Source organism: Heteronotia binoei, chromosome 2 (assembly GCF_032191835.1).
Source record: "Heteronotia binoei isolate CCM8104 ecotype False Entrance Well chromosome 2, APGP_CSIRO_Hbin_v1, whole genome shotgun sequence".
Taxonomy (NCBI): domain Eukaryota; kingdom Metazoa; phylum Chordata; class Lepidosauria; order Squamata; family Gekkonidae; genus Heteronotia; species Heteronotia binoei.
Window position 1 is genome coordinate 80,496,921 of NC_083224.1, and position 26,396 is coordinate 80,523,316.

The 26,396-nt window shown below is 41.3% G+C and overlaps 1 protein-coding gene across 1 annotated transcript; it reads right to left on the reverse strand.

Annotated features, from left to right (window-relative positions):
* Positions 1–201: 201 nt before the first annotated feature.
* LOC132566400 (acidic mammalian chitinase-like) lies at positions 202–25,872 on the reverse strand. Its single transcript, XM_060231406.1, has 11 exons — positions 25,726–25,872; positions 24,608–24,637; positions 20,753–20,957; positions 17,204–17,260; positions 13,202–13,367; positions 11,751–11,866; positions 7,424–7,544; positions 7,150–7,335; positions 3,148–3,270; positions 2,809–2,944; positions 202–914 (listed from the first exon to the last, which is right to left on the reverse strand). The coding sequence occupies exons 1-11, from the start codon at positions 25,748–25,750 to the stop codon at positions 595–597; spliced, it is 1,485 nt and encodes a 494-aa protein (XP_060087389.1). The 5' UTR covers positions 25,751–25,872; the 3' UTR covers positions 202–594.
* Positions 25,873–26,396: the final 524 nt, after the last annotated feature.

Here is a 26,396-nt window from a genome sequence, read left to right on the forward strand (position 1 = left end):
TCTAATATGCTGCATCACAAACCAAACATGTTCATTTAGCTCTTGAAAGTTTGTAATGGTTTGTGGCTCACAAACTGGGCACACCATGAAACACAAATTGAAATGGACTGCATTTTCCCTGTTAGCACCCATCCTGAACCACCTTATCTCTTCAAGGCAGGTAAAAGGGGAAAACAGTTGCAAAGATACAAAAATATCAAATTGTATTAAATTGGTCATTTTAATTGTGGATTGTTTTAAACTTGATGTACAGCAGTCATGGTTGTTCAGTGTACATAATCACTCAAGATTTTAAAGATGGAACCACTCATACTTGACTACCATGTGACCAGCGAAAGCACAAAGCATGAAAGCAACCACAGAACAACTTTATAGTGACCTGATTTTGACCACATATAGCCTCTTAGTGACACAATAACAATACTTAATAACATTTATCATTTATAAGCTGCTCCCCAAGCTAGGTTTTATACAGTAATATTGGCAGGTAAGACAAATAATGTATTAGTTTTCTAATAGAATTCCAGAAGTTGGCTACTTCTCAGTATTATAGAAGGATAAAAGAATTTGACAGTGGGTTTGATCTGAGCAGTGTTAATTTTTTGGATAGTCACAGCACATGCAGCCAATATTAAAGATCAGACCAGCTGGACAACTGAGTTGGTATGTGCGGTTTCCTGCACAAATGTAGAATTTTGATTTGTCTTTTGGGTCAGCATACATGCCATCCACTTTCTCAGTACAAAAGTTTTCATCTCCTGGATTCCCTGGAGAGGTAGTGGTGGGATCAACTGGAGGGGGAGTAGTGGGACCAACTGGAGGGGGAGTAGTGGGACCAACTGGAGGGGGAGTAGAGGGATCGACTGGAGGTGTCACTGGAGGATCAACTGGAGGGCAGTTTGGCACAATAGGATCTGAAACAGGCAAATAGAATTGTGTCAAAACAACATAACAGCTGTGTCATTCTAATCTAGTCACCTAAACTGCAAAGGCTACCATCAAGGAGATCATAGCCTTGGAAACTTGCTAGTTCTATTCTTCCTTTAATTTAAGACTGAAACAATTGCCTCAAAATTAAGGCAATTAATTTGGGAGTGGGAACTTTAGTTTGTGCATATGTGTGTGTATATGTAAATGCATAACATTATAATTTCTACTCAACAGTTTTCATCCTTCCAAAACAAACACTATCTGTAATTAAGATTCAGTTTTCACTGGCCTTCACTGAAAAGGAGCCAAACAACCTGAAAAGTTAATCATTAAGCAATTTGAAAAAATGAAGTATATCCTTAAAATGGCATTTTAAACCCTTTAAGTGTTCATTATTCTCACTTTTACCAGCTTGGAACACTGCTAGGGCAGCTATCCATCTGACCTTCCTATCTTCACCCACCTCATCTCCTCTTTTCTGCAGTGATGTTTACAAGAGAAGTAAGGAGTAGTAGAGATCATACATATCATGCTAATACATATTGTAATTAACAAATATAGAATAGCACAAGGTACTATTAGAACCTAGCTGAGGAGACAGGGCCAGAGGGGATTTAGAAAGGGAAACAATGGCTACTAATAGATAGGCAGTTTGGGGTGGTTAGGAGGTGTTCCAAATTGGGCCAGTTCAAAAAGAGCCATCCCAAAGCTTCCAGACGCTCCCCAGCAAAGCTCCTGCATCCCGTCTGCCAGGCAGCTGGGCGCCTCTAGATGCAGACCTGCCTCAGAAGCTATACCACTCTTTCTTCCCCCAACAAGTTAAATGCTCAAGCACTCACACACTCAATTGCTCCTGACAGTTTTTAAGGGGAAAAAAGGTGGAAACAGCTTGGGGCAGCTTAGCGCTTTCACACAGTCAAGTCACCTCGCATCCGCCTTGCCGCTTCCAAACAGATTTGCTACCACTTTGAAAGTGGTAGCTTTTTGAGCTGCTCTGTGGAGCCTGGAGGACAGGGTGAGGATGGGCAGCAGATGTTGCCATCTGGAGGGATTTTTTTGGTCGATTTCAGAGGTGACTCTGAGTCGGCCCAAAGTGCCGGTTTGTAATCACCCAATCTGTCTAAAATGCCAGGCTAAGGTGAATTTGATTAGTTTTTGTGTGTGTGTGCAGGAATAAATGATAATATACAGATGATGTCCTGCATTTCTAAGCCCTCTTCAGATGTTCAGTTTTGGATCTCCAACTGCATTTAATGGAAACATGGCTGCAATTCTGCATGAATGAGACAGCGTGTGTATTTCCTATGTATGTACAACTTCAGTACACACTAACAGAATCCCAGCTTTTTGAGGGAATATGGGGACATTGAAGTTGTAAATTAAAGGAGAATATGTGTGTTGACTCAATTCACCAAAATGCATGTATCAAGAGGATCTGGAAGGAGCTATAGGCAGACACACACACTCCCCACTATGCTAGCATGGATAATGTAACTGAGAGGGAAATGGAAGCTCCATTCCAGACTCCTTCTGTTCTCTAGACCCATTTCCAAATTCATGTCCAGCTTCAGAAATTGATACCACTCTCAAAAGATATGAAGTTTCTCTCCAGTGACTCTAGATGAAAGGGAAACTTCCCCAAAAAAGAAATTTTAGAAAAGACTGGAAAGGCTCTGCTGTTTTAGTGCAGTGATATAGCTAGTCCATCTCATGAGAACTGGGAGGAGACAGCTAGCAAGAGGGACATCAGTCCCGTCACCTATTTGGGATGTAACTTTCTACACCTACAACTGTTTCCCATCCAGATCCTAGAGGAGCTATCAGGTTACTGATTCTCCTAAGTATTTAAGGTATAGGTTCTCCGTTGCACTCTCTTACCATTTGTTTCAAGCAATCTTTTCAGTTCACTTATTAAAGGATTTGTTCCTTTATTGCAGAAAGTACCAAGATAGTCATCCAAATCGATAGCCCATACCATGGCACCTCCATAGTTCTTCTCTTTCAAGTATTTGACCTAAGAAAGAAAGACGTTTAATATCTTCCAGTTCCTTGGAACATGAAATCGTCCATTTAAAAAATAAATCATAGAACAATTACCTCCAAAAAAATCATCATCAAGAAAACTGACCACTATTTAGAGTTGGCCAAGGTACAACAAGCTTTTTAAACAAAGATTAAAGATTTTTTTTAAGCCAAAAAAGCAAAAAGCAGTCTTACTTTGTATCTGTAGCTGCAAATGTCATCATAAGTTACCCAAATATCTCCTTTATAGGCATATGGAACTTTTTGTTCATCCAGCCATTTCACTTGAGTGCCCTCTTCCTTTAGAAAAGTGCAGACCTGCCAAAAGAGTAGATTTGTCTTAAAACAAGTAAGTGGTTGACATATGAACAAGCTGCCAGAATACAGTGCAGTGCCCACATTTCCTCCTGTCCCTGATTCAGACTGGCAGTGGGGCTTCCATTCCCTCTTAGAGACAGAACAATGGAAAAGACTCAGAAATTCTCGAGTAGGGCATGAATGATTATTGATCACAGTGTGGGTTAGGGGAGGCAAGCATTGCTACAAACCTTCCTCTCCTAACAGACAGGAATGTTCCCCATGATGATATCCATGGATGCTGCAAGAACCCTTCCACTTTATCTGAGTGAACAAAGTTTGAGTCCAGTGGCACCTTTAAGACCAACAAAGTTTAATTCTGGGTATACGCTTTCATGTGTGTGCACACTTCTTCAGATAGATTGAAACAGACTTCCTCAAGCCTTACACACAGGTGGGGGGGTAGCTGCTGGGAAGGGCTAGTTAAAGTCAAAATGCATAAGTAACTGAGAGATAAACATAGCTAAAATTGGATTAAAGCATTAAAAAGTCTGCCGTGAAAACGTTGTGAAAGCAATGGTCAGCCCAGAGTCAGAAACTACTGGTGCTTGCACAGGGGATCTTTCCTTTCCCAAAACCTGTGAATAGCAGCAAATTAGCATACAAATACAAGTGTTAACAAACAGATGTGAGAATTAAGTTTGAGTTCATCAGCAAGACCCCACTGAACTCAATCTTAATCTCACTTCTCTTAACTCTTTTATTTGTATGCTAATTTGCTGCTATCCACAGGTTTTACCAACTGTCTTAATTCAGTCTTAGCCACTTATTGCTCAGTTACTTATACATCATGACTCTACTAGCCCATCCTGGCAACTAACTCCCCCTCCCCCCACTTCCCTACCTATGTGTAAGGTTTGAGGGGAACTGTTTTTATGTATCTGAAGAAGTGTGCATGCACATTAAAGCTGAAATTGTCAAAAATTATTCTAAGCAGGTTTTATTGTGATCTTAATCTTATTTTAGCCTTTTATGTTTTGAACAGACATATCTGATTGTTGTTTGGTTGACAAGTCTCTGTATATCTCTTTGTGTTATGCCAATAAAGGTGTGATTGGACTGGACTGGATGAAAGCTTATTCTCAGGATTAAATTTAGTTGGTCTTAAAGGTACCACTGGATTCAAACTTTGTTCTGTTGCTTCAGACCAACATGGCTACCCACCTGAATCTAACTTTGTCTGAGTGTAAGAAAAAGATTATGAGCCCCATGGCACAGAGTGGTAAAGCTGCAGTACTGCAGTCCTAAACTCTGCTCACGACCTGAATTCAATCCTGGCAGAAGCGGGGTTCAGGTAGCCGGCTCGGGGTTGACTCAGCCTTTCATCCTTCCGAGGTTGGTAAAATGAGTACCCAGCTTGCTGGGAGGAAAGTGTAGATGACTAGGGAAGGCAATGGCAAACCACCCTGTAAAAAGTCTGCCGCGAAAACGTCATGATGCATTGTCACCCCAGATTGGAGGACTGGTTTGATGGACAGATCAATTCAGCTCATATCAGAAAATCTGGGGCAAAAAAATGGTCCACAGAATTGATTCTGTTGTTGCCACAACTACAGAGTCTATCTGAATATGGAATTCCATTGACTTTTTCTAGCATCACTGCTGAAGGTAGGGCATTCAGGCATGCAAGCATAAATGCCCTTCTATACTTTGGGAAGGTTAGCTCTGTTAGATAGTATGGCATTTTTGTTGGAGGGAGAATGACTACTGAGAAAGATGAACACACTCTGTAAACTCTAATCACCATAGTCTCATAATCAAAGCCCTTCAAATGTCTTCTAATGAACCACATCAATTCTTGTTTACTCATTGTGCTGTTACATCATGGGTAATGCCCAAATGTGATAATTTGTAATCCAGTAGCCTATCCCAGTCACGTGTGTGATGGTCCAGCTTGACTAGTCTGAGGAGACTTGATTCTGGATTTGATTTTAGAATCCTGATTTTCAGACTGAGTGCTCTGTCCCAGGCCTTCACTTCAAAGGACATATCCCCAACTTCATCTCTCAGAGCTATTCCTGACACACATTGAGGGATCCCCAAAATATTATATAGGAATCTTAATAGTAGTCTATTGGTGTTGTCTGTTACTGCTCTCATTCAAATCCTGGCAGCATATAGCACCTGCCCGATGACTTTAGCATTAAATGTTTCAACTGCTACATATCGGCCACCAGAGAAGAAATAAAATCTTGAGATGGCCCTCCCGTTATTCATGGCAACTCTTATAACAGAGTTCAAGTGCTCCTTCCAAGAAAGCCTTGCTTGAAAAATAACTCCTAGATATTTGAAGTGTTCCATTTGTTCCATGGGTTGACCTGCTACTGAGCACTAGTACTTCTTTGTCATTAGTTTTTTTTTTTTCATGAAAAGAAGAACCTTTGTCTTAGTAACATAAATACCTAAGCCCTCATTGGAACAATACTCCAAAAAAGAACCTATAAACTTATGTAGGCCAACAAAAGATTTTGAAAAAAGAGCAGTATTGTCCACATGTTAAGAGACAGGGTAATTTAACATAAGCCAGGCAATGTTTGTGAAATTCATCTCCAGAAATTTGAGAATTTAAATCATTGAGAAAAGCAACAGAGTTAGAAACCATTCTTGCTTGACTCCTTTACTCAATGGAATAGCTTGGTCAGTTCACCAGGTGGACCACATCTCATCTGGGCAATAGGTTGTTCATATGGTTGTCAGATCAGAAAATGTAGACACTTTATTCAATAGATTATTTATTCCGCTTGCCCCATAATCTTTGCCTAGGCACTGAGTCAAAAGCTACTCTGAGATCCATAAAGGCAACAGCTAACACAACAAAATGAATCAGTCAGTTTTGGTTCTAGCCAAGCAGGGGAATAGTGTTCTGATTGTGCTCTGCTCCACAGAGTGTACTTTTATTGAGTTTTAAATTGCTTGTGATCTCTTTTATGTTTTTAGTGGCTTGCAAATCTTTCAAACTTTTCTTCCCATTGGTTCAACAGTTCTAGAGTGTTTATTTTATGTATTTTATCAGACTCCCAGTTGGTCTGGGTGGCGTTCCAGTGTGCATAGTTGCTCTCTGTGGAAACTGTTTAATCTTTAGCTTAGTCTTATCTGTTTTGTTGTTTTCCTTTTAAAATTTTTGACAGTTTTAGCTTGTGCTGGTTGGGGTGGCAGGATGGTGGTGTAGCTCCACTCAGAGGAGATTTGTTTTAATTCTGTCAATTTGTTTTCACTCATCAGCTGTTAAGTCTATTGGTCCTTTTCTTTTCTTTGTTTTGGTATTTCTGAATTATACATTATGGTTAGTATAAGGTTGACCTTGACTAATTTAGATAGCCTAGATAGCCTTTACCTCTTGTCTTCTTCTGAGGAAGCTGAGCTATCTGTACTTAGAGGAGTCGGGAAATCATTCCTTATTTGTCTCTATTGTCTCTATTTTAATTTATTTTTCCCTGGCTCCTTTTGGGAGCCTGTGCAATTTTGCTTGATGGTTCTTCCCTCACTAGTTTTTAACTCCCTTTTAGATGATTTAATGTATTACTTGCTTATCCACCTGACTGGGCTTGGTGAGTGGCTGTTCTGTTAACAAGACTTTGAAGCCTATCACTGGAATGTTAATAAGCCTTGAATAGTTGCTTAGTGGTTGGCTCTTTTCTTGAATGACAGGAGATTCGGCTTATAAGAGTTTTTAATCTTAAAATAGACTATAAATAAATAAATTTGATATGTTAGCTCTTGATTGCTTTATTTCATATCAGTAATAGCTAATATTAATCTAAAAAAATTATTAGAATCTAAGGAAGCATAAGTAATTATCAAATGTACCATTATGAATTGCCATGTTCTCAGGATTCATACCTCAAAGTAAGCCCAATATCCTGCTTCTTCCGTATATGGCCCTGAAGTACCAGCCCCAGACACTGATGCACAGAGGCCTGTGCTACTACTGCTACTAAGTCTGAAAGACCGTCCATAGGTGGGAAATCCCATCAGAAGTTTCTCTGCAGGGGCACCTTGGTCCCTCCAATACTCCATAGCACATTTCTGCCAAAACAAAAAGAAAAATAATTCTACAACATATTTTTAGCTTCCTGAAAGAACAAGAATAGTAATTAAAGAGGCGCTTACTCACACAGTTGAAACACTCATCTTCACACCACTGAGAACCTGAGTTTAAAGGGCTGTTGCATCCTGTGACACTATCCCAGTCACCGTGGAAGTCATATGTCATCACACTAATGTAATCCAGTAGTCTGACAACAATACAGTAAACATCAATTAGAAAGCACTAAGGTACCAGACTCTAAATTCAACCATTTTGTCAATGATTGATGGCTAAAATCAGACATTATAAACAAACCAAAAGTCATTCATGACAGACACAAAACTGATTAACTTTAATGCTCAAACACTCCTTGACCTCCCCTTTAACGATTTTCAATTGCACGCCAAGTTTCAAGCAAGAAGTCTCACCACTGTCTTTAATTAACCATGACATACAATTGTGGAGTACCTTAATAAGAACCCTTAATAAATTAAGGTAAGTTTCCCCCCCTCTAGTAATTTAATTGGGATTAAACTATGGTTAAGAAAGAAATTAGCCTTAAGTAAGGAGCCAATATTTGGCTAATTACACTTAGTCAAAGATTTCAGTCTTGGCATACTATAGAAAGGAGGGGTGAGGGAGAAAGACCTTGAAATCCACAATTAATAAACACATGTATTCCTCAGCCACTACAAAACTGGGGATAAATGTGGAGCATTGGCTTTACCCTAAACCCAGGCCTGTTCAGTTCCAGGAAGACAATTTTAGGGACACTGGTGTTGGAGTGAGTGACCCAGCAAGCCTAGACATGCTGCATATAGGTGATCTCCTTGAATGGGATGCCTCTCTTTGTCTTAACATAGGAGTAGTCCTCTGACCCTTCCTCTCTTCCTTTGTTCTCTCACTCTCTCACACATGGTCTTCCAAGGAGACACATGTCTCTGTAGGTCTCTACTGTAGATATAGTGCCCTCATACTCCCATACACATAATGCTGGCCAAGCTGGCAATTTCTAATAAGAAAAGTACTCTTCAGATTAGGCTGCAACCTGAATGTGAACTGAATCTACTTGAATAAATGTAAGTTTACATTTTTTGCAGTATATCGCTTGGGAGATTTATTTACTGCACCCAGTATCATGTTTCTAGGACTAGCAGGGCCAGATCTAAGGGGGGCAGAGGGGGCATTGGCCTCAGGTACCACCTGGGGGACACCAAATTGGGCATTCTTTGGGGGCAGGTGGGGGGAGCAAGCCAGCAATCCCGCAGATTGGCGGCTTTTGCCATCTCTCTCTCTTGCTGAGAAGTGGCAAAAGCAGCCCCACACCCCTCGATCTGCCTCCCCTCCCATTTAAATGGGGAGGGAGACAGATCAGCTGCTTTCACCCCCTCTCTGCAAGGTGGAGAAGCAGCAAAAGCAGCCCTGCACCTCTAATCTGCCTTCCCCCCATTTAAAGACCCTGCCAGACAGCTGGCCGGCAAGATCTTTAAATGGGGAGGAAGGCAGATCAGCTGCTTTCACCTCCCATCCACAACAGGGAGAGGCAAAAAACAGCTTCGAGGTTCCTCCTCCCCCTTGGGGGAGGCAGCTCTCTAGCGCTGGTGCTGCCCCCCCCCCACACCACTCATGGAGGTGCATTTTTTTATTCTTGCTCCCACTCAAAAAAAATGTAGATCTGGCCCTGATGACTAGGCAAAAACTCTACTATATTAACCAAATATCCCAGTAACTGGACACTCCATACTTTTACTGAATGTGGTAAGTGTACCCATAAAACACGTGTATGTACAATAAACATGCAATCTCTAGGAAGCTAAAAATGCAGTCCTAAACAGAGTTACACCCTTCAAACTACAAGTAAAATGCATTTAAAAGAGTGTAACATAAGTATAAAGCCTTATAATTGTAATAAGGACTGAGGCAGAAGCAATTTAGTTTAATTAGGCACAATTATTTAAGATAATTGAGAATCTGACCACTCTGCCCCAAGGCAGACCAAACATGAAAGAATTGGAAATAGGCTGTGAGGCTTTTGCGAAATTTTTTGCAGATAAAATCTCGTCACTCCGCCAGGACTTTCCTGCCACATTGAATGCAGTAGATGAACCCGGGGCTCCGTGCCTGTCTTCTGGTGTTATCTTGGATCACTTCGAAGCGCTTAGTCTTGGGGAAGTCGACGAAGTCCTCTCAACTGTACGCCCTACAACTTGCGACCTTGACCCATGCCCCTCCTGGCTAATCAAATCCTGCCAGAGGGAGCTTAGATATCCTATACGGGATATCATAAATAGATCCCTCTTGGAAGGGCAATTTCCAACATCTTTGAAAGAGGCCATGGTCCGCCCTCTCCTAAAAAAGAGTACAGCAGACCCGGCCGAATTGGCAAATTACCGGCCGGTCTCGAACCTACCATTTTTAGGTAAGGTTATAGAGAGGGCAGTGGCGTTACAGCTGCAGAGTTTTTTGGATGACACTTCCGCCTTAGACCCTCACCAGTCCGGCTTCCGTCCGGGTTATGGGACGGAGACAGTGCTGGTCGCCTTGGTGGATGACCTCCAGCGGCATCTGGATCGAGGCGGCGTGGCGGTGCTGATATTGTTAGATCTGTCGGCCGCATTTGATACGGTTGATCATCAGCTACTGGCCCGCCGGCTCGCCGACACGGGGATTGGGGGATTGGCCTTACAGTGGCTTTCCTCCTTCCTCGAAGGACGGGGACAAAGGGTGGCCATTGGGGGGGAACGGTCCCGGAGGCACCCACTAGTATGTGGGGTCCCACAAGGGGCAGTTCTCTCCCCGATGTTATTTAACATCTATATGCGCCCCCTTGCCCAGATTGCCCGGAGGTTTGGACTTGGGTGCCATCAATATGCTGATGACACCCAACTCTATCTGCTAATGGATGGCCGGCCTGGCTCCGCCCCAGAAAGCCTGGACCTAGCATTGCAAGCCGTGGCAGGCTGGCTCAGACTGAGTGGGCTGAAGTTGAATCCAACGAAGACAGAGGTCCTGTGCTTGGGTCGCGGTGCCTTGGGAGGGGAAATCCCCTTGCCAGTCCTTGACGGTGTGCAGCTTAAAGCGGCACACAGGGTCAAGAGCCTGGGGGTTCTTCTGGAGCCTTCATTATCAATGGAGGCACAGATAGCAGCCGCTGCCAAGTCCGCGTTCTTTCATCTTCGTCGGGCGAAGCAGTTGGCCCCCTTCCTAGAGCGCCGTGACCTAGCAACAGTGATCCATGCTACGGTCACCTCGAGACTGGACTACCGCAACGCCCTCTACATGGGGCTGCCCTTGTGCCGAATTCGGCGGCTGCAGCTGGTGCAGAACGCGGCGGCTAGGCTGTTGCTGGGGCTCCCAAGGTGGGAGCACATACAGCCGGGGCTGCGCGGACTGCACTGGTTGCCAGTGGCATACCGAGTTCGCTACAAGGTGCTGGTTATTACCTTTAAAGCCCTATATGGCCGAGGACCTACCTACCTAAGGGACCGTCTCTCCCCATATGAGCCCCAGAGGGCACTGAGGTCATCTGGGAAAAACCAGCTGAATATCCCTGGGCCAAGGGAGGCCAGACTGAAAGCCACCCGGGACCGGGCCTTCTCTATTACTGCTCCACTACTGTGGAACCAACTCCCTGAGGAGGTGAGGGCCATACGATGTTTAGAGGGATTCCGTAGGGCCTGTAAGACCCACCTTTTCAAGATGGCCTTCAGCTAGCGAAAAAATTAGTGGAAAAACTGTGACAAAACTAGATATGCTGCTAGAAATGCTTTTATTCTTGAAATGTTTTTACTCTGAAATTATTGAAACCTGTTATAACGCCATACTGTTATGTGAATTTTAATACTTTGTAATTGTTTTAACCGTGTTTTATAATTATAACTGATGTAATGTGTGTTTTCTGTTGTGAGCCGCCCTGAGCCTGCTCCGGCGGGGAGGGCGGGATAGAAATAAAAAATTATTATTATTATTATTATTATTATTATTATTTTGTCTTTGCTTAGGGCAAATATATGTTCAGATATATACTTATATGTTTTATGCAGTGGAGAAATAGCTGCTCTGCAAGATCATTCAAGATCAAGAAACTAGCAGACTGAGGAGGAAGATTAAATGCACCCTTCTCTTACTCTGCAGCTAAATTCTAAATTTGAATCACCCAATAAAAACCATTGGGGAGACCTGATCACAAGCCTTCCAGAATCTTATCCACTTTGGCACTAAATCTGTAGCATAGAGGTGCCCTTGGTATGTTTTGTAAACCCTGACTGCCATGACTGAAAGTTGTTTCTGTATTGTTAAAGCCTATAAATTTCTCATGGTTTTGCTGAGCTTGGAATGGACACACACCCAGTAAGTGATGCTGCTGAAAAGCCAGGGTATATCAGACTTGCAGTGTTTTGAGAATTCTACTTACTTCCCTATCTCAGCAATTTCATATCCAGCATTAATAGTTTCTACACCAGCAGATACTGCAGCTGTAACCAGTAGTCTAGACTCCGCAGACTCCTTTTCAAAGGCAGTGAGCATTTCCTATTGTGTAAAATAAGAATAATGAGCAATACTTATAAGGAAACTATTTATATTTAAACTATGAGCAAGAGCTGAAAGGCTAATTAATGGATTAACTGTGGATTGAAAGGTTTCAGTGGAACTGTTGTTAATAGTCTCTGTAATCCTTTACTTCAAAACCATCATTAGAAACACTGGATTGTTTTTCAGCTTTCTTTTCTTAGAATATTCTGTGGCAAGGCAAGTTTAATCTATTTTTAATTAATTTGTTTTCCTCAAGTACATATAAACAGAAAATATTATAGGAATCATACAGGTTACCAGTTGTGGATATATTGCAAAATATATTTCAGAGGATAGCTGTGTTGGTCTGTAGTGGAAGATCTAGTTCAAGTCCAGTAGCACCTTTGAGACCAAGGAGATTTTTGGGGTGTGTAATATACCGAGACTGGAGACGATGATAGGGCAACATGCTTTAATTGAGGCACATCACAAGAGAGCCAACACGTGGGCCGGGTCCCGCTTATATACATAACCCGGAACAACCTCCCAGGCTGGCCAGTCCAATCCTGGCCAGTCAAACTTCCTGCCACTGATGGTCATAGGCAGAGCCTTTCGCGCGCTGCGCAGAGTCGCCTGGGGACTGCCCCCCCCCAATCGCCTCCGCTGCATGGCTGCGCGGTGCTTGTGATACCACATGGCGTAATAACGCAATAACGTGATAGTGTACTAACGCAATACACTACAGGGTGTAAGCTTTCAAGAACCAAAGCTCCCTGACAATATCAGATAAAGAGAGTTTTCACTCTTGAAAGCGTATATCCTGAAAATCTAAGGTGCTCCTGGACTCAAATTATGTATTTGTGAAATCTGAACAAATGCCAGCATACAAGGATATAAACTTTTATTCTACTCCTAGCCATCCTTCTAGCAGAAAGAGCACTTGTGTAGTGATCCCAGATTTCAATAATATTTGCAGATAATTGGAGCAATTGGGCTATCTAGTTGATATAAAGTACATTTGTGAAGGTTGCATTCTCTCCTTAGGAAGAATGCCAACTTCACAAGATCAGCCGGACCTCAGTTATGAGCTACAGCAAGAAGAAATTTCAAGAACTGAGCTTCCCTTTTAGCAGATTACAAGATCACTCATTTCAAATACCAGGTTCCCAGGGATCCCAGATATGGAGACAATTCTACCACCAGCCAGAACTGCAAAGGCTGCTGTTTGTTTGGTTTTTAAAAGGTTGTATATAATCTGTTATTTATAAATTACTTTGAGGATAATTTGATTGAAAGGCAGAGTATATTCCTTTAAAATAAAATAAATTAGTGCATCATCTATTAGGTTCCTACCTGAATCAGGAGAGTAAATCGGTGCTTATCCTCAGGGGGACTGCCCCTTGACCCAGGGTATTCAAAGTCCAGGTCAATTCCATCAAAGCCAAATTTACGGAGGTATGCAATCACTGAATCAATGAAGATCTTGCGATTAGCTTCTGTGGAGACCATAGCAGTGAACCTGTGGAAAGCCCCGCCTTTAAATATGATTTTACAGTCAGTACTTACGACAGCCTTTAGGACACAATCCAGGGGAAAGTTTTTTTGTTTATTTGTTTTAATCTCACTTTTTTCAGTAGGTTGCAATTCTATGCATACTTACCTAGGAATAGCCATGAACACAGTGTCTAAGTAGACATGCATTAAATTTTTTTATAAAATGTGTTTTTTTTAAATAAAGTGGGACTTTAAAATGCTTCTTGGTCACTAAATCATGTCTGGAGAGACTTTCTGTTTCCTAAATATTATCATGTTTCATGATATCAAGTAAGTGAGGCCAGTTGTTACTATCTGTGCCCCCTTTCCACTTAACTGTGTATCCTATTATTACTGCTTACTCTGTTACTGCATCTTCCATCATCAGCCACAAACATCTTAGATCAAAAATTTAGTGACCTTGGGAAGAGGCTATGGCTCAGTGGTAGAGCATCTGGTTTCCATGTCTATATATTCAAATGTTATACTCAGATAGATATTCCGACTATAATTAAACATATATTAAACAGAAGGTAGAGATTCTACTAATACTGTGCATTCAATTTATTAACACTATCATATCTGTCCTTTTTTCCTTTTGCCATCCTAATTCTGCCATTGCTTCAGACTAGTACTGGCAGTCTCATATCTGTCTTGTTTCTGTTTACTAACACTGCTTTCCTTATAAAATTCCCATCTTTTTCTTCAAGGACTTGTGTCATAGGACTTTTCTCCTTGATGTGAGCAGTCATTAAATGCTATAATTGTCTTAGAACATGATCAAAAACCTATTTTTTCATGCTATTACAGCTATACAGTGATTCTGGGTCTCACAAGACACCAACACCTTTGTACTCTGTTGAATATAGATTCTGGCAAAGGTTGCTTCCATTAGTGCATGCAAAATCTTCCATGCAGATTAGCTTGGTTTAATGCAGATTAGTGGAAGATAGTATTTATTTTATTTATTTATTTATTTATTTATTTATTTATTTATTTATTTATTTATTTATTTATTTGGGATTTATATCCTGCCCTTCCCACAAGTGGCTCAGGGCGGCTTCCAGTGATAGATCCAACAAAATTACAGTATTTAAACATATAAAGGGATCAGCATTTAAAACAGATAAAAACAGATAAAACCATGGTTATCAATAAATATTAATAAATATTTCAACTATATATAAAAGAAGTCCGGCAAGTTACATTAAAATTCTCAAGCTAGGTATAGGCTAGCCGGAAGAGGGTCGTCTTACAGGCCCTGCGGAACTGTACAAGGTCCCGCAGGGCCCTCACCTCCTCCGGCAGCTGATTCCACCATGTAGGGGCCATAACAGAGAAAGCCCTTTCTCTGGTGGATTTCAAACGGGCTTCCTTCGGCCCAGGGATAGTAAGGAGATTTTGTGTTCCCGACCTCAGTACTCTCTGGGGAACGTGCGGGGAAAGACGGTCCTTCAGGTAGACAGGTCCCAAGCCATATAGGGCTTTAAAGGTGATAACCAGCACCTTGTACCGGACTCGGTATATTACTGGAAGCCAGTGCAGGGTCCGAAGACCCGGCTGAATGTGTTCCCACTTTGGGAGACCCAATAACAGCCGGGCCGCGGCATTCTGCACCAGCTGCAATTTCTGAGTTCGGGACAGGGGCAGCCCCATGTAGAGGGCATTACAGTAGTCTAACCTCGAGGTGACCGTGGCATGGATCACTGTTGCTAGGTCGTCGCGCTCCAAAAAGGGGGCCAACTGCCTTGCCCGCCTAAGATGAAAAAACGCGGACTTGGCAGCGGCTGCTATCTGAGCCTCCATCTTTAAGGAAGGCTCCAACAGCACCCCCAAGCTCCTGACCCTGTCCGCCGCTATCAACGGCGCACCGTCAAAGGCTGGTAGGGGGATTCCCCTTTCCGGACTGCGGCGACCCAAGCAAAGGACCTCTGTCTTCGCAGGGTTAAGCTTCAGCCCGCTCAGTCTGAGCCATTCAGCCACGGCATATAGTGCCCGATCTAGATTTTCCGGGACGCAGGTCGGCTGGCCGTCCATCAGTAGATAGAGCTGGGTGTCATCAGCATACTGATGACACCCTAGCCCGTACCTTCGGGCAATCTGGGCAAGAGGTCGCATATAGATGTTAAATAACATCGGGGAGAGAACCGCCCCTTGGGGCACACCACAGTCAAGTGTGCACCTCCGGGACAGCTCCCCCCCAACTGCGACCCTTTGTCCCCGACCTTCAAGGAAAGAGGAAAGCCACTGTAAAGCCAACCCCTGAATCTAAAAATTTAGATTTTTTTTCATAAACTATCAATGCCCAGGCCAGTATTATTTCTTTAGATTCTAATAAAAGACTTTGACTACTTTTGTTGGCTCCATCAAGGTATCCCTTCATAATGAGATATGGGTGGATGATGTATCTCATCAATCATCTGATGCAGCCGCTATTGTTGAGCTTTCAAATATTTTGAACATTAACATAATAACGTTAAACAGCTGTAAAATGAAAATATTTCTCATGGAATAAAAACTGTTCTGTTCCTTTTTTCTGAAATGCTGAGCTCAGCATCCCACTACATTTGTCTTTAATTATCTGAACAGAAGCGTCTTCTCTCACTCTTAGCCTCATGATTAACCTTCTGCTAATGATCACTGGGAGCTCCTTCATACAGGCTCTTTTACCTGCTTTGGCATCTGAAACCAAAAGGATTTTGTTTTTGTTTTTTGTTGTTTCACACACCTGAACACTAAAGGGCTGACCTCCTACTGTTAATTGAGCCATAACTCACATTTTATAAAGCCTGTTTTGATCTAAGGGATATGTGAATGTGCCTCTGAGTCACAAAAGAAGACAATAATGCCATAGCTGTTGGTGTTTTTTATGTTTTGACTCATTCCTGTCATTTGAAAGGTCTGCTGTGCTTTTCAAGAAGGTGCTTTTCTTCTTCTCACTTTCCTCCTTTCACCTTAAAAAAAAACCCCTGATATGTTACTATTTTGAGATATGCACTGCCTTGTGTTTTTTCCTGTGCTTTCTAGCAACTCTGCAGTCCTGGCTTTTGGAACACTGAAGTAATTTCTTTCCATACCTTCTCTTCAGAACATTGTTATACTAATTATCTTTGTGTTTATATTAGGATGAAATAGTCTTACACTTTAACAATCCTCCACACACTGATTTGAGTTCCTGATTTGCCTTCCAGTAATTCCTCCAATAGTTTTAATATTTTGTTTTAATGTTCCCTGCCTTGGGGACCCTAAGTACAGTGGAAAAGCAGCATAGAAAGTTTTAAATAAAACAATTTGTCATTGAATGACTACTGCTTGTTTATTTAACTCTTGTAGTTTCCTTTAAATTGGATCACTCTTTCATGTGTTGTTTTGTTTTAACCACATTGTGACAGTACTCAGGGACAACAAGGTGAAAAGGATGTGCAGCAGAAATATTCCACTTAAAACATAGTACAAAACTTTAACAAAACAAACAAAAGGGCAGACGCCATAGAAAAATGCAGTACCATCTAAAATAGATGCTGTGTTTTAAGGGCATTTCCTTGGTGTCTGAACATAAGCATACACACCTTGCTTCAAAAACAAGTGGGGCAGAAACAGATACAAATCAGGATAAGGTCATAGTGTAAAAGAGACCTGAGAAACTTCCTAAATCTAGGGTAGTGAGGTTTCCATCTTTCATTAGAATTCAACAGCACTTGGATACTTAGCAAAAATAAAACTCGTGTTATGATCAGTCATATGGAACTGGGTTGCATGTAGTTAACAAAAGTATTCTCACCATCTGTAACATCTACATAAAATATACAGAAAGAATCTCACATTTCAGTGCCAAAGTTCCATCCTCCGATAGCCAGCAAGGTAACCAGGTGGGGATTGCTGCAAGAAAAAAGAAATGCTTAATAGAACAAACAGTACAGTCACTTCCCTCCCCCTCCTGAACTTGTCTCTTAATGTTAAATAGAAATGAAAAGAATATACAGATGTGAAGAACTGCATTTTTGAAAGCTTAGAAGTACTATACAAACAGGTAAAGGACTGTGAAGGGTTAATTCTTCACAGAAACAAAGAGCCTTGAGTGACAGGCTGCTCCAAGAGATCTGATCAGTTAGCATCAGCTGAGCAGAGAGAGTCACTAGTGCTGTATGCTGAGAAGGAGATTTTAATTTAGAATTCAGCCCTGATTGAGAGCAGTTTAACACAGACACTAGAATTGGTGAATGTTGGCAAGGAAAAATAGGTAGTTAGAGACTCCCATTCAGGCCAAGGAAAGGGGATAGATCTAGACAGAGTCAAACAGGGAATTAGCTCTGAAACTGCCTTTGGAGACCTTAAGAGTCAGTTAAAAACTCAAGACAAGTACTGGTGTTTCAAGAGAAGGGATCTGGGTACTGGAAAGAGTGTACCAGCCTTCTGGAAACCAAAAAAAGTCAGAGAATACTCAAGGGAAGTATACTGGAGTGTTTGGGGAAACACTAGAACAAAAGCCTCTCAACATAAAATATTTAAGAAACTCTCATTAGCCTGAAACATAAGAACTAAAGTCTCTGCATGTACTGACCTTACCTTAGAGTTATCTATATTGAGTTACCTCAGAAATTTTCAACCCCTGATTTCACCTGACCTTTCTCCTCTATGTTATATAAAATATTTTGGGGGGTTTTAAATTTCAAAACACCTCAAATGCCATTTAAGTTATTTAAGTTAAAGCGGGCTCCTGGTCCTTCTCTCCAGTTCCTGGGTTGAGACAACAGCCAAAATATCATACTGTGACAGGGTGGAAAAGGCCAGAGATCTTAGGCAAAGAAGATTACTAAGGTGGCTCAGTCATTAAAAGGGAAGAAAAATGGAAGAAAAATCTTGCCTCTGAGGGAGGGAAGTGAATGGGGCTGTTATAACAGGACACTGCTCCTACAGAGTTAGACCATTGCTTATACAGAGTTAGATCAGCATAGTATTCTCTATGCTGACTGGTAGTTCTCTCTAGGATCACAGGCTAAGAAAGGTCTTTCCTAGATCTCCTATTTAACAATTTTTAACTGCCAGGGAGAAACTGGGTCCTTCAACAAGAACAGCATTGCTCCTACCACTGAGTGAGAGACCTGTCATAAAAGAGCTGACATCTTTTTGAAAGGAAAGGTGAGAGGCACACCAGCACTTGTGATTATTGGTTCACATCAGTGGTTGGCATGCACAGGAACAAGCAATGTGTGAGGTGTGCAACATTAAAGATCAAAGATGTGACCACAAGAGAAATTCATAAACTCTCATTTTGTAACATTTCCAAGGGCATGTGTTCTTGTTCTTGTTCTCCCATCACAGCCAACCACAGTTCCAGCTGCGCTGAGCCCAGTTCCAGATGCAGCTCCTCTCCAAGCAGAGCCTCGACACTCACAGAGGGAACATCGCTGGCCAAAGTACTTAGAGGACTATGTGTGTAGGTACTTTGGAACTTGGGGGGGGGGGGGCGGTGTTGTGTACTGGACTTCACGTTTGGTCTAGCATTCGTGTGTGCCTGGCAAGCGGGGCAGAGACTCGTGATACAATAGAAACCTGGACTCTTCAGGGGTCAATCAGTGGGTTTGGTGCAAAGCTGAACTGTTGTGATTTGATATTGGGGCCCGGGGGGGGGGGTGTTCCTTTGCATGCATATAAGCGGGGTCGTGGCCCCAAAATTTTGTCTTGTTCTGAAGTTATCAATAAAGCATGTTCCTGTTTTGAACATCAATGCATCAAACCCAGTATTTAACTGATTAAGAGTGTCACGGATAAGATGCAGTAGGTACCAAATTATGCCATTCTACAGGTATGGGGATAAGAAATATTACGGTTTGCACCAACACTATTAGGTACCTCCATACAAGAGGCGTTATGTCCTTCACAGTCATTGCTCTTCTACAATCAGCTGAAGCATAATTTGATTATAAGTCTGATTCTACACATCATGGTTTTTTCCGGTTTGTACCTCCCATACACACTACAAGGTCCTGCACCACCAGGAGCAGATGGCAAAGTACTAGTACTAGCAGACATATGTGGCATATGTGGCATAACAAGTTGGCAATAATCCTGCTTCACTCCAAAGTACCACTGCAAAAAGTAATTATTCCATGCAATTTTTTTTCAAAACTAGAAATCAGCAAGACCAAAGTACTAGCTAAAATGTATTTTGGGTTATGCTGAAATCTACAGGTGATTGAGGAATTACAGACCATGTAGCCATTGTTTTCAGTCCTGATATTCCAAAGATAATGGAAAACTAGAGTTGATCAGCTAGCATTTATGTTGCAAAAACCTGTCATTTATGTATACTTGCACATTGCATTTTTAGAGGGTTTCTTTATACATAAGTCTAAAAGGACTTTTTGCTTTTTGGACATATGAAATTTGGAGATGCAGCCTTGATGACTTCCACAAGGCAGTGCTTTCCTATGACAGCCACACATTGTTGCTCTGGCTGCCAATGCATTATAGCGGCAACAGGGCTTGCAAATAGCCTGTTTCCTGGCTCCAGTCCTTGAGGCAGCCATTCCCCTCCACCCCTGCACCACCAGGAACATTTTTGAGGATATTTTTGCCAGTAATTGACATTACAATATTCCCTGCACCACCAGGAACATTTTTGAGGATATTTTTGCCAGTAATTGACATTACAATATTCCATTATATCAATAGGTCAATTACCGGGGTGGAGGAATCCCGCAAGAATTCCCCTGGTGATGGTGGTGAGGCCACTGCAGGGACTGGAGGAGTGTAAATGGCTGCCATACAATCAGAACCAGGAGAACCCAGACTTTCCTGCCCATATGACAACCATCCAAGATTTTCTGCAATCTTTCCCAAAATTCTACAACTAAGCAAGTTTGGGAAAGATCACAGGAAAGATAAGGAAAATCCAGTAGGTACATGAATGCACTACAGTGCTGATAGATCCCAGTAGGCAGCCGTGTTGGTCTGAAGCAATAGAACAAAGCAGTAGACAAGCTGCACCTTTAAGACCAACTAAGTTTTATTCAGAACATAAGCTTTTGTATGCTTACAATGTTGTTGGGAAACGGGGCTGGGGGGGACCCTTGTTTTCTAATCAGGGCAAATAACCTGAATGGAAAAGGTCTTTGTTTTAAAAGTGACTCTCTTCTACTCCTTTCTGCAGCCTTCACTATTATCACAAAATGGCCTCAAAACCATCAACACTGTTATGTGTGAAAACCTCAATTTGTCATAGTTAAAGCTGATCTACATGTTAGATTTTTTAAAAAAAAAATCACTACTGAATCCATCACTATCACTGTAAAGAAACAAATGTTATATCAGAAAACTGCAGAGTATTTTACAAAGAAGTATGAGAGATTCTATCTTTATAAGTCTGACCTCTTTTTCAGTGCTTGGAATTGAGGGTAGAGTTCATCTTCATCATTATATTCATAAGGAGCTATTTTGTTATCTTTCATAGTAGCAAAAGCATAAACCAAGTGGGTACAAAGATTTGGGTCAATGTTGTTTGGGAAGTACTTAGCTGGGTCAGGTCTATATTGAGACCAGTTAGTGAAGTAGCACACAAGTTTATATGCAGAGCCTGGATGGAAGACAGAAAACCATAGTTAAACTGACAGAACCATCTGTTTCTCTAACCTAGGCAGATACCTCTAGAAAAGACATTGTCACAACTGAGAATTAAACCATTATTAAGAATCCTAGTAAGTGGAAAGAAACAAACTTCAGTTAGAGAAGGCATTCACATTGAGATAATATAACTAACTGCCTACCATAATAATAACCACTGCTTACCAGATAATTTTACTTCACTGTCATTGGTTCTTAAATCTGTACCATGTTGCATTCTGGGCCACTGTCTACCAGCTATGTATGGCTCTGCTCAGCTATGTATGGCTTTGCTCACTGTGCTGGATTCCTCGTCTGATGAAGTGTGCACACGAAAGCTTACATTCTAAATAAAAATTGGTTGGTCTTAAAGGTGCAACTTGACTCCTGCTTTGTTTAACTGGAGTTAGACTGAAAACTTCTGTTTTTAGTTCCAGTAGGACTGAAGGAGAGTTTTAGTTTGCCAGTTAATCAGTTTTCTACCTAACATGAGCAAACTGCAATATTTAAATTGAGTCTCTTTGTTTCTCATGAAAATTGCACCTAAGGCTTATTCTCACATGTTCTTTCTTCAGCAATTATACAATTGAAGTAAAGAGTTCTTAAATAATGACTTGCTTTAGATTTTCCCTATTTTTTATGCTTCTCCTTCCATTATCTCTCTTTGTAACAGATGTTCCAGCTACCCAAATTTAGTCCTAGGTTTCTGACTTTTCTCCCTAGTAAACCTTTGTTCTTATTTTAACTTGTGGAGAGATTTTTCACGTTACCTTTAAAATTCAGTGAATGCAAGGTGCTGACAATTCCACTTGCAGATTTCAACCCCACCCACAGGTCTCTATGAAGTAGAGCTGCCAGCCTCCAGATGGTAACTCAGAAACTCAAGCACCATCTGCAATATGATTATTGATTTTAATCTCTTATTAAACTTGTTTGTGCACTTGATTGAATAAAGAGCTTATACTAAGTATACTTGGGGGGTGTTTGATCTAAGTCACAATAGTAAATCTTAAACAGAAAAATTTAAAAAAATCAAAAAATTAATTTTTGTAGCTGAAAATTGCAGTTGTTAAAAATTTACAAGCTCTTTATTCAATTAAGTGCACACACAAGTTTAATAAGACATTAAAATCAATAATTGTATTGCAGATGGTTCTTGAGTTTCTGAGTTATCTTCCATACTGTTGTGCTTCTGTTTTCACTAGAACCTCCATGTGGTGGCTGAAGATCTCCTGGAATTACAACTGATCCCCAGATGCGATAGATCAGTTCCCCTGGAGAACAGGGCAGCTTTGGAGGGTGGAGTCTTTGACATTATACCCTACTGAGATTCCCACCCCCTCCCCAAACCCAGCTGTCCCTAGAATACACACCTAAAATCCCCAGGAATTTCTCAATCTGGAGCTGGCAGCCCTAACTGTGAGGGTGCAAGGGTTGACTAAACTTGATTCTAGGGGGGGGGGGGGGGAGAGAGAGCATGCCCTTTCAAATTTTTACACTTCAACAATTTCAGACCCATTGAGTAACTTCTGTTGAATATGAGTAAATGAAGAACAGGCAGGGAAAAGATTTAGTAATATGAGGCGCTTTCTTGCTTCTGAAACCGCTAACTGCCATGGGTTGTAAATAAAGTGCCTTCTGTAAGAGAAGAAGTTCAGGATTTGTCTGGATTTTAAAATATGTGTTTCCTGAGCCCTTCAGAACCCAGAAATGAGACAAGCCTGAAAACTGTAATCCTGGATAACTCCTTGCTGGCTTTATCTTCCACTAAACCTACAAAACTGGCAGGCTGTTTCTTGCTTCTCAACAGAAGTACTCTAGCTTATCAACCTAATTTCTTCAGCTTGGAAACAAACCCATGCATCTAGTGATGCTAATAACAAAGATCACAACATTATGGTTGCCAAGTCCAATTCAAGAAATATCTGGGAACTTTGGGGGTGCTCATAAAATTGGACCCCCTGATCCAATCATAATGAAACTTGGAGGATCTTTTGAAGAGAGGCACTGAATGATATGCTGCAAATTTGGTACATCTACCTCAAACAACAGCCCCCCCCCGAGCCCCAGATACCCACAGATCAATTCACCCTTATACCCTATGGGAATCAGTCTCCATAGGGAATAACGGAGTGCCCAGCAGACATTTCCCTCCCCACCCCCCGCTTTCTGATGACCCTGAAGCGGGAGAGGGCCTCCAAACTGGGGGATCCCCTGCCCCCACCTGGGGATTGACAACCCTACAATCTCTGTGTGACTATAAAAGAAGAACCATCTATATGGGCAGGGCTTTTTTTGTAGCAGGAACTCCTTTGCATATTAGACCACACACCCCTGATGTAGCCAATCCACCAAGAGTTTACAGTAGGTCCTGTAAGAAGAGCCCTGTAAGATCTTGAAAGATTGGCTACATCAGGGGTTTGTGGCCTAATATGCAAAGGGGTTTCTGCTACAAAAAAGGCCCTGATTTCAGTAGGATTTCAGTGGCTGCATGGCCCCATAATTGAGAAATCAGGTACCAGCCTCAAGATCATTCTCACTTCCCCACAATCCTTTCCTTCTCAGGACAAATTTTCTCCTTCCCTCCTTAACTGTGGTAAAGCAGGTATTAGGATCCCCTGGACAAATTTGCCTAGTCCATATACCACTGGCACATTTAACGAACAGTTAAGGATATACAACATCTAGAAGAAAAGGAAAAATTGGGAGGGGGGCTTTGGTGAAATTTATTTTGCCTTTGGCTTGACCTGGATGGCCCAGGCTACCCAGATCTCACCCGAACTTGGGTAGGCCTTGGTTAGTACTTGCATAGGAGACCACCATGGAAATCCAGCAATGGCAAACCAAATGAGTTTGTCACTTGCCTTGAAAACTCAGCAGGGTCATTTTACACCATCACCAATTTATCTTTTTTACTTCCTTTCAGCATGGAAAACCATGCACACAAGGGACTAATTAATTCTTAAGGAACGGAGAGTGTGGGAAAGCTGTAAAGAAATCCATAATCATACAGTGTAACCTTTCATATAAGCTAGCAAGTGCTCTATCACCATAGGAAAGCACTTGCCATGATTCAAAGTCAAACAAAGTGCTGAAGCAAGCAATTATGGCTTCTTAAAAAAGCTTCCACTTATTGTTAACACCCTGACATTTAAATTTTCAACCCAGGCCAGCTGATGTCATGCTCTCTGGTGCTCTGCTCTTGCATGAGAGCACAACAGAGAAGGTGGACTGTTTGGCCTCATGGGAGAGCAGCCAGATCCTTGTGCAGAATCCTGTTTACTCAGAGTCTGAAGCTATGAAGTCAGTTGCATGTCCTGGGTTAAGGAGAGCCCTTCCTCTCCATGGTGCTGGTCAGAACAGAACCCTGTTGTGTATTATTTAACAGAATGAAAAATGCTAATGAATAGCCAGTAGTTTATAATCATCTATTGATGTATTGAGATTAAAAATAGCTTACTTTTACACTACAGGATAAATTATTTAGCTGAAAGTAGAAAACAGCTGAAAGTAGAGATTAAAAATAGCTTACTTTTACACTACAGGATAAATTATTTAGCTGAAAGTAGAAAACAATGTTTTATTAATTGCAGTAGGCACAAATAAAATCAACAAGATACTCACCCAGCTGCAACTGCAGAAAAATTGCCACAGCTAAAAGAAAACAAAAGAATATAATGAAACACACAGAAAAAATAACTTAAAATCTTTCAGAACCCTTAAAGTTGAAGGGATCAGATAGTCCTGTCTCATTGCCAGCCTCAAGGTTGGATTTCCCATTGAGTTTAATGCACACCTCGTGCCACAATCAGAAAGCCAGTAGGAGCCATCCCAGGGAACCTGCTGAGCAGGTGACTTCAGATATTTTAAGAAATCGAACTAGACAATTTGCCCTGCAAAAATATGGCTTTGACCATATTACTGTGAATAAGGTTTGCTCTATGGATTTGTCTAAAGTTTTTTCAGTAGGTAGTCAGGAACTCAACAAAATAACCTTAATGGTTAATAATTTAGAATTCCTCTCCAGTCCTAGAATATTATATCCATCTGTATTTGTCATCCTACTGCTAAGTGGATGGATAGAGAAACAATTTGGAATAGGTAATTCAAACTGAAAGGCTAGCTGAAGCTAAGCATCATTGGTGTGCACTTGCCCTCTTTGGGACCCTGATGCAGGATTCATGACTATATTATCTGCTGATAGAGTACATTTATAAATACAGGCATTACAAGGACGATATATCTCCCTTGCTCTCATATCCAAAGAAAACTACAGTAGTGTTGCCACTGGCCTTCTTGCCATCAGGGAAGCAATAAGTGGCACTTTCTTATTCCAAATGTGGTAATCAAAAAGGACTTGATCATGAAGGAAAACTTTAGTTACTGGATCTGCCCGTAAATGGAATACTACTGTAAAGCCTTTCTAAGAAAAGATTGCATCTCTGTTAAGAAATAAGTTCACCTAAATGTTCAAATGTACCTAGGGCTTTTTTTTTTTTAGCAGGAACTCCTTTGCATATTAGGCCACATACCCATGATGTAGCCAATCCTCCAAGAGCGTACAGGGCTTTTCTTACAGGGTCTATTCTAAACTCCAGGAGGACTGGCTACATCAGGGGTGTGTGGCCTAATATACAAAGGAGTTCCTGCTAAAAAAAAAAAAAAAGCCCTGTTACCAGCAAATGTTAAGATGGCATTCACGGTTAGTTTAAGTGAATGGCTCAACATCCAAGATTACTTACCTGTCCATACCATCACCTTCCCCATCTTTCCACTTGCAGTTACAGTTCAGACCAGGAGATGGATGTTGCTTTATATGGTGGTAAAAATCCCAGTTATCACTGTGGAACCCCCACAGCTGCAAAAGAGAAGCCATAGAACCACCAGATTACATAAACCCAGTCAAATAGAACAGATAATTTAAACCTCATGAGTGACGTAGAGTTTCTCAAATAACCTTGATCCTCTTGACATTCATAGCTGAATTAGCCTTGATCTATGAGAAATATTGACATGAGTTGAGCAAACATTTGATCAAACTAGACTCATGAAATGTTGTAACTCCACATGGTATCAAGACAACCTTCAAAAAGCCTGACAGATTGGGCTTTAGCTAGTAAGTCAAGGCTATCTATATTTAACTCACCTGCCACCCCACCATTTTAATACTTGGCATGCCACATTCTCAGATAGATACAGTTGTTGAAAAGATTATTTAGCTTTACTTTGAAAGTGCTGTAACCTATAAGCAATGCAAAAAAAAAGGATAATTAGAACAGCAGCAGTTATTCAGAAGTAAATATTTAGCTAGATCATTTCAAACTTTTTTGGGACATTGGACGTGACAGGCCTCAATGAAAATAAATAATATACAATTTCTAAAATCTCTAAAAGCTAACAAAATCACTAATAT

Coding starts and splice junctions, on each gene's coding strand:
- LOC132566400 (XM_060231406.1), bottom strand. CDS start 25,750: ATGGGGAAGGTGATGGTATGGACAG. Junction 11,867..13,201: donor GATTTACTCTCCTGATTCAG/GTAGGAACCTAA, acceptor TTTACACAATAG/GAAATGCTCACTGCCTTTGA. Junction 7,336..7,423: donor AAGATGAGTGTTTCAACTGT/GTGAGTAAGCGC, acceptor TTGTTTTGGCAG/AAATGTGCTATGGAGTATTG.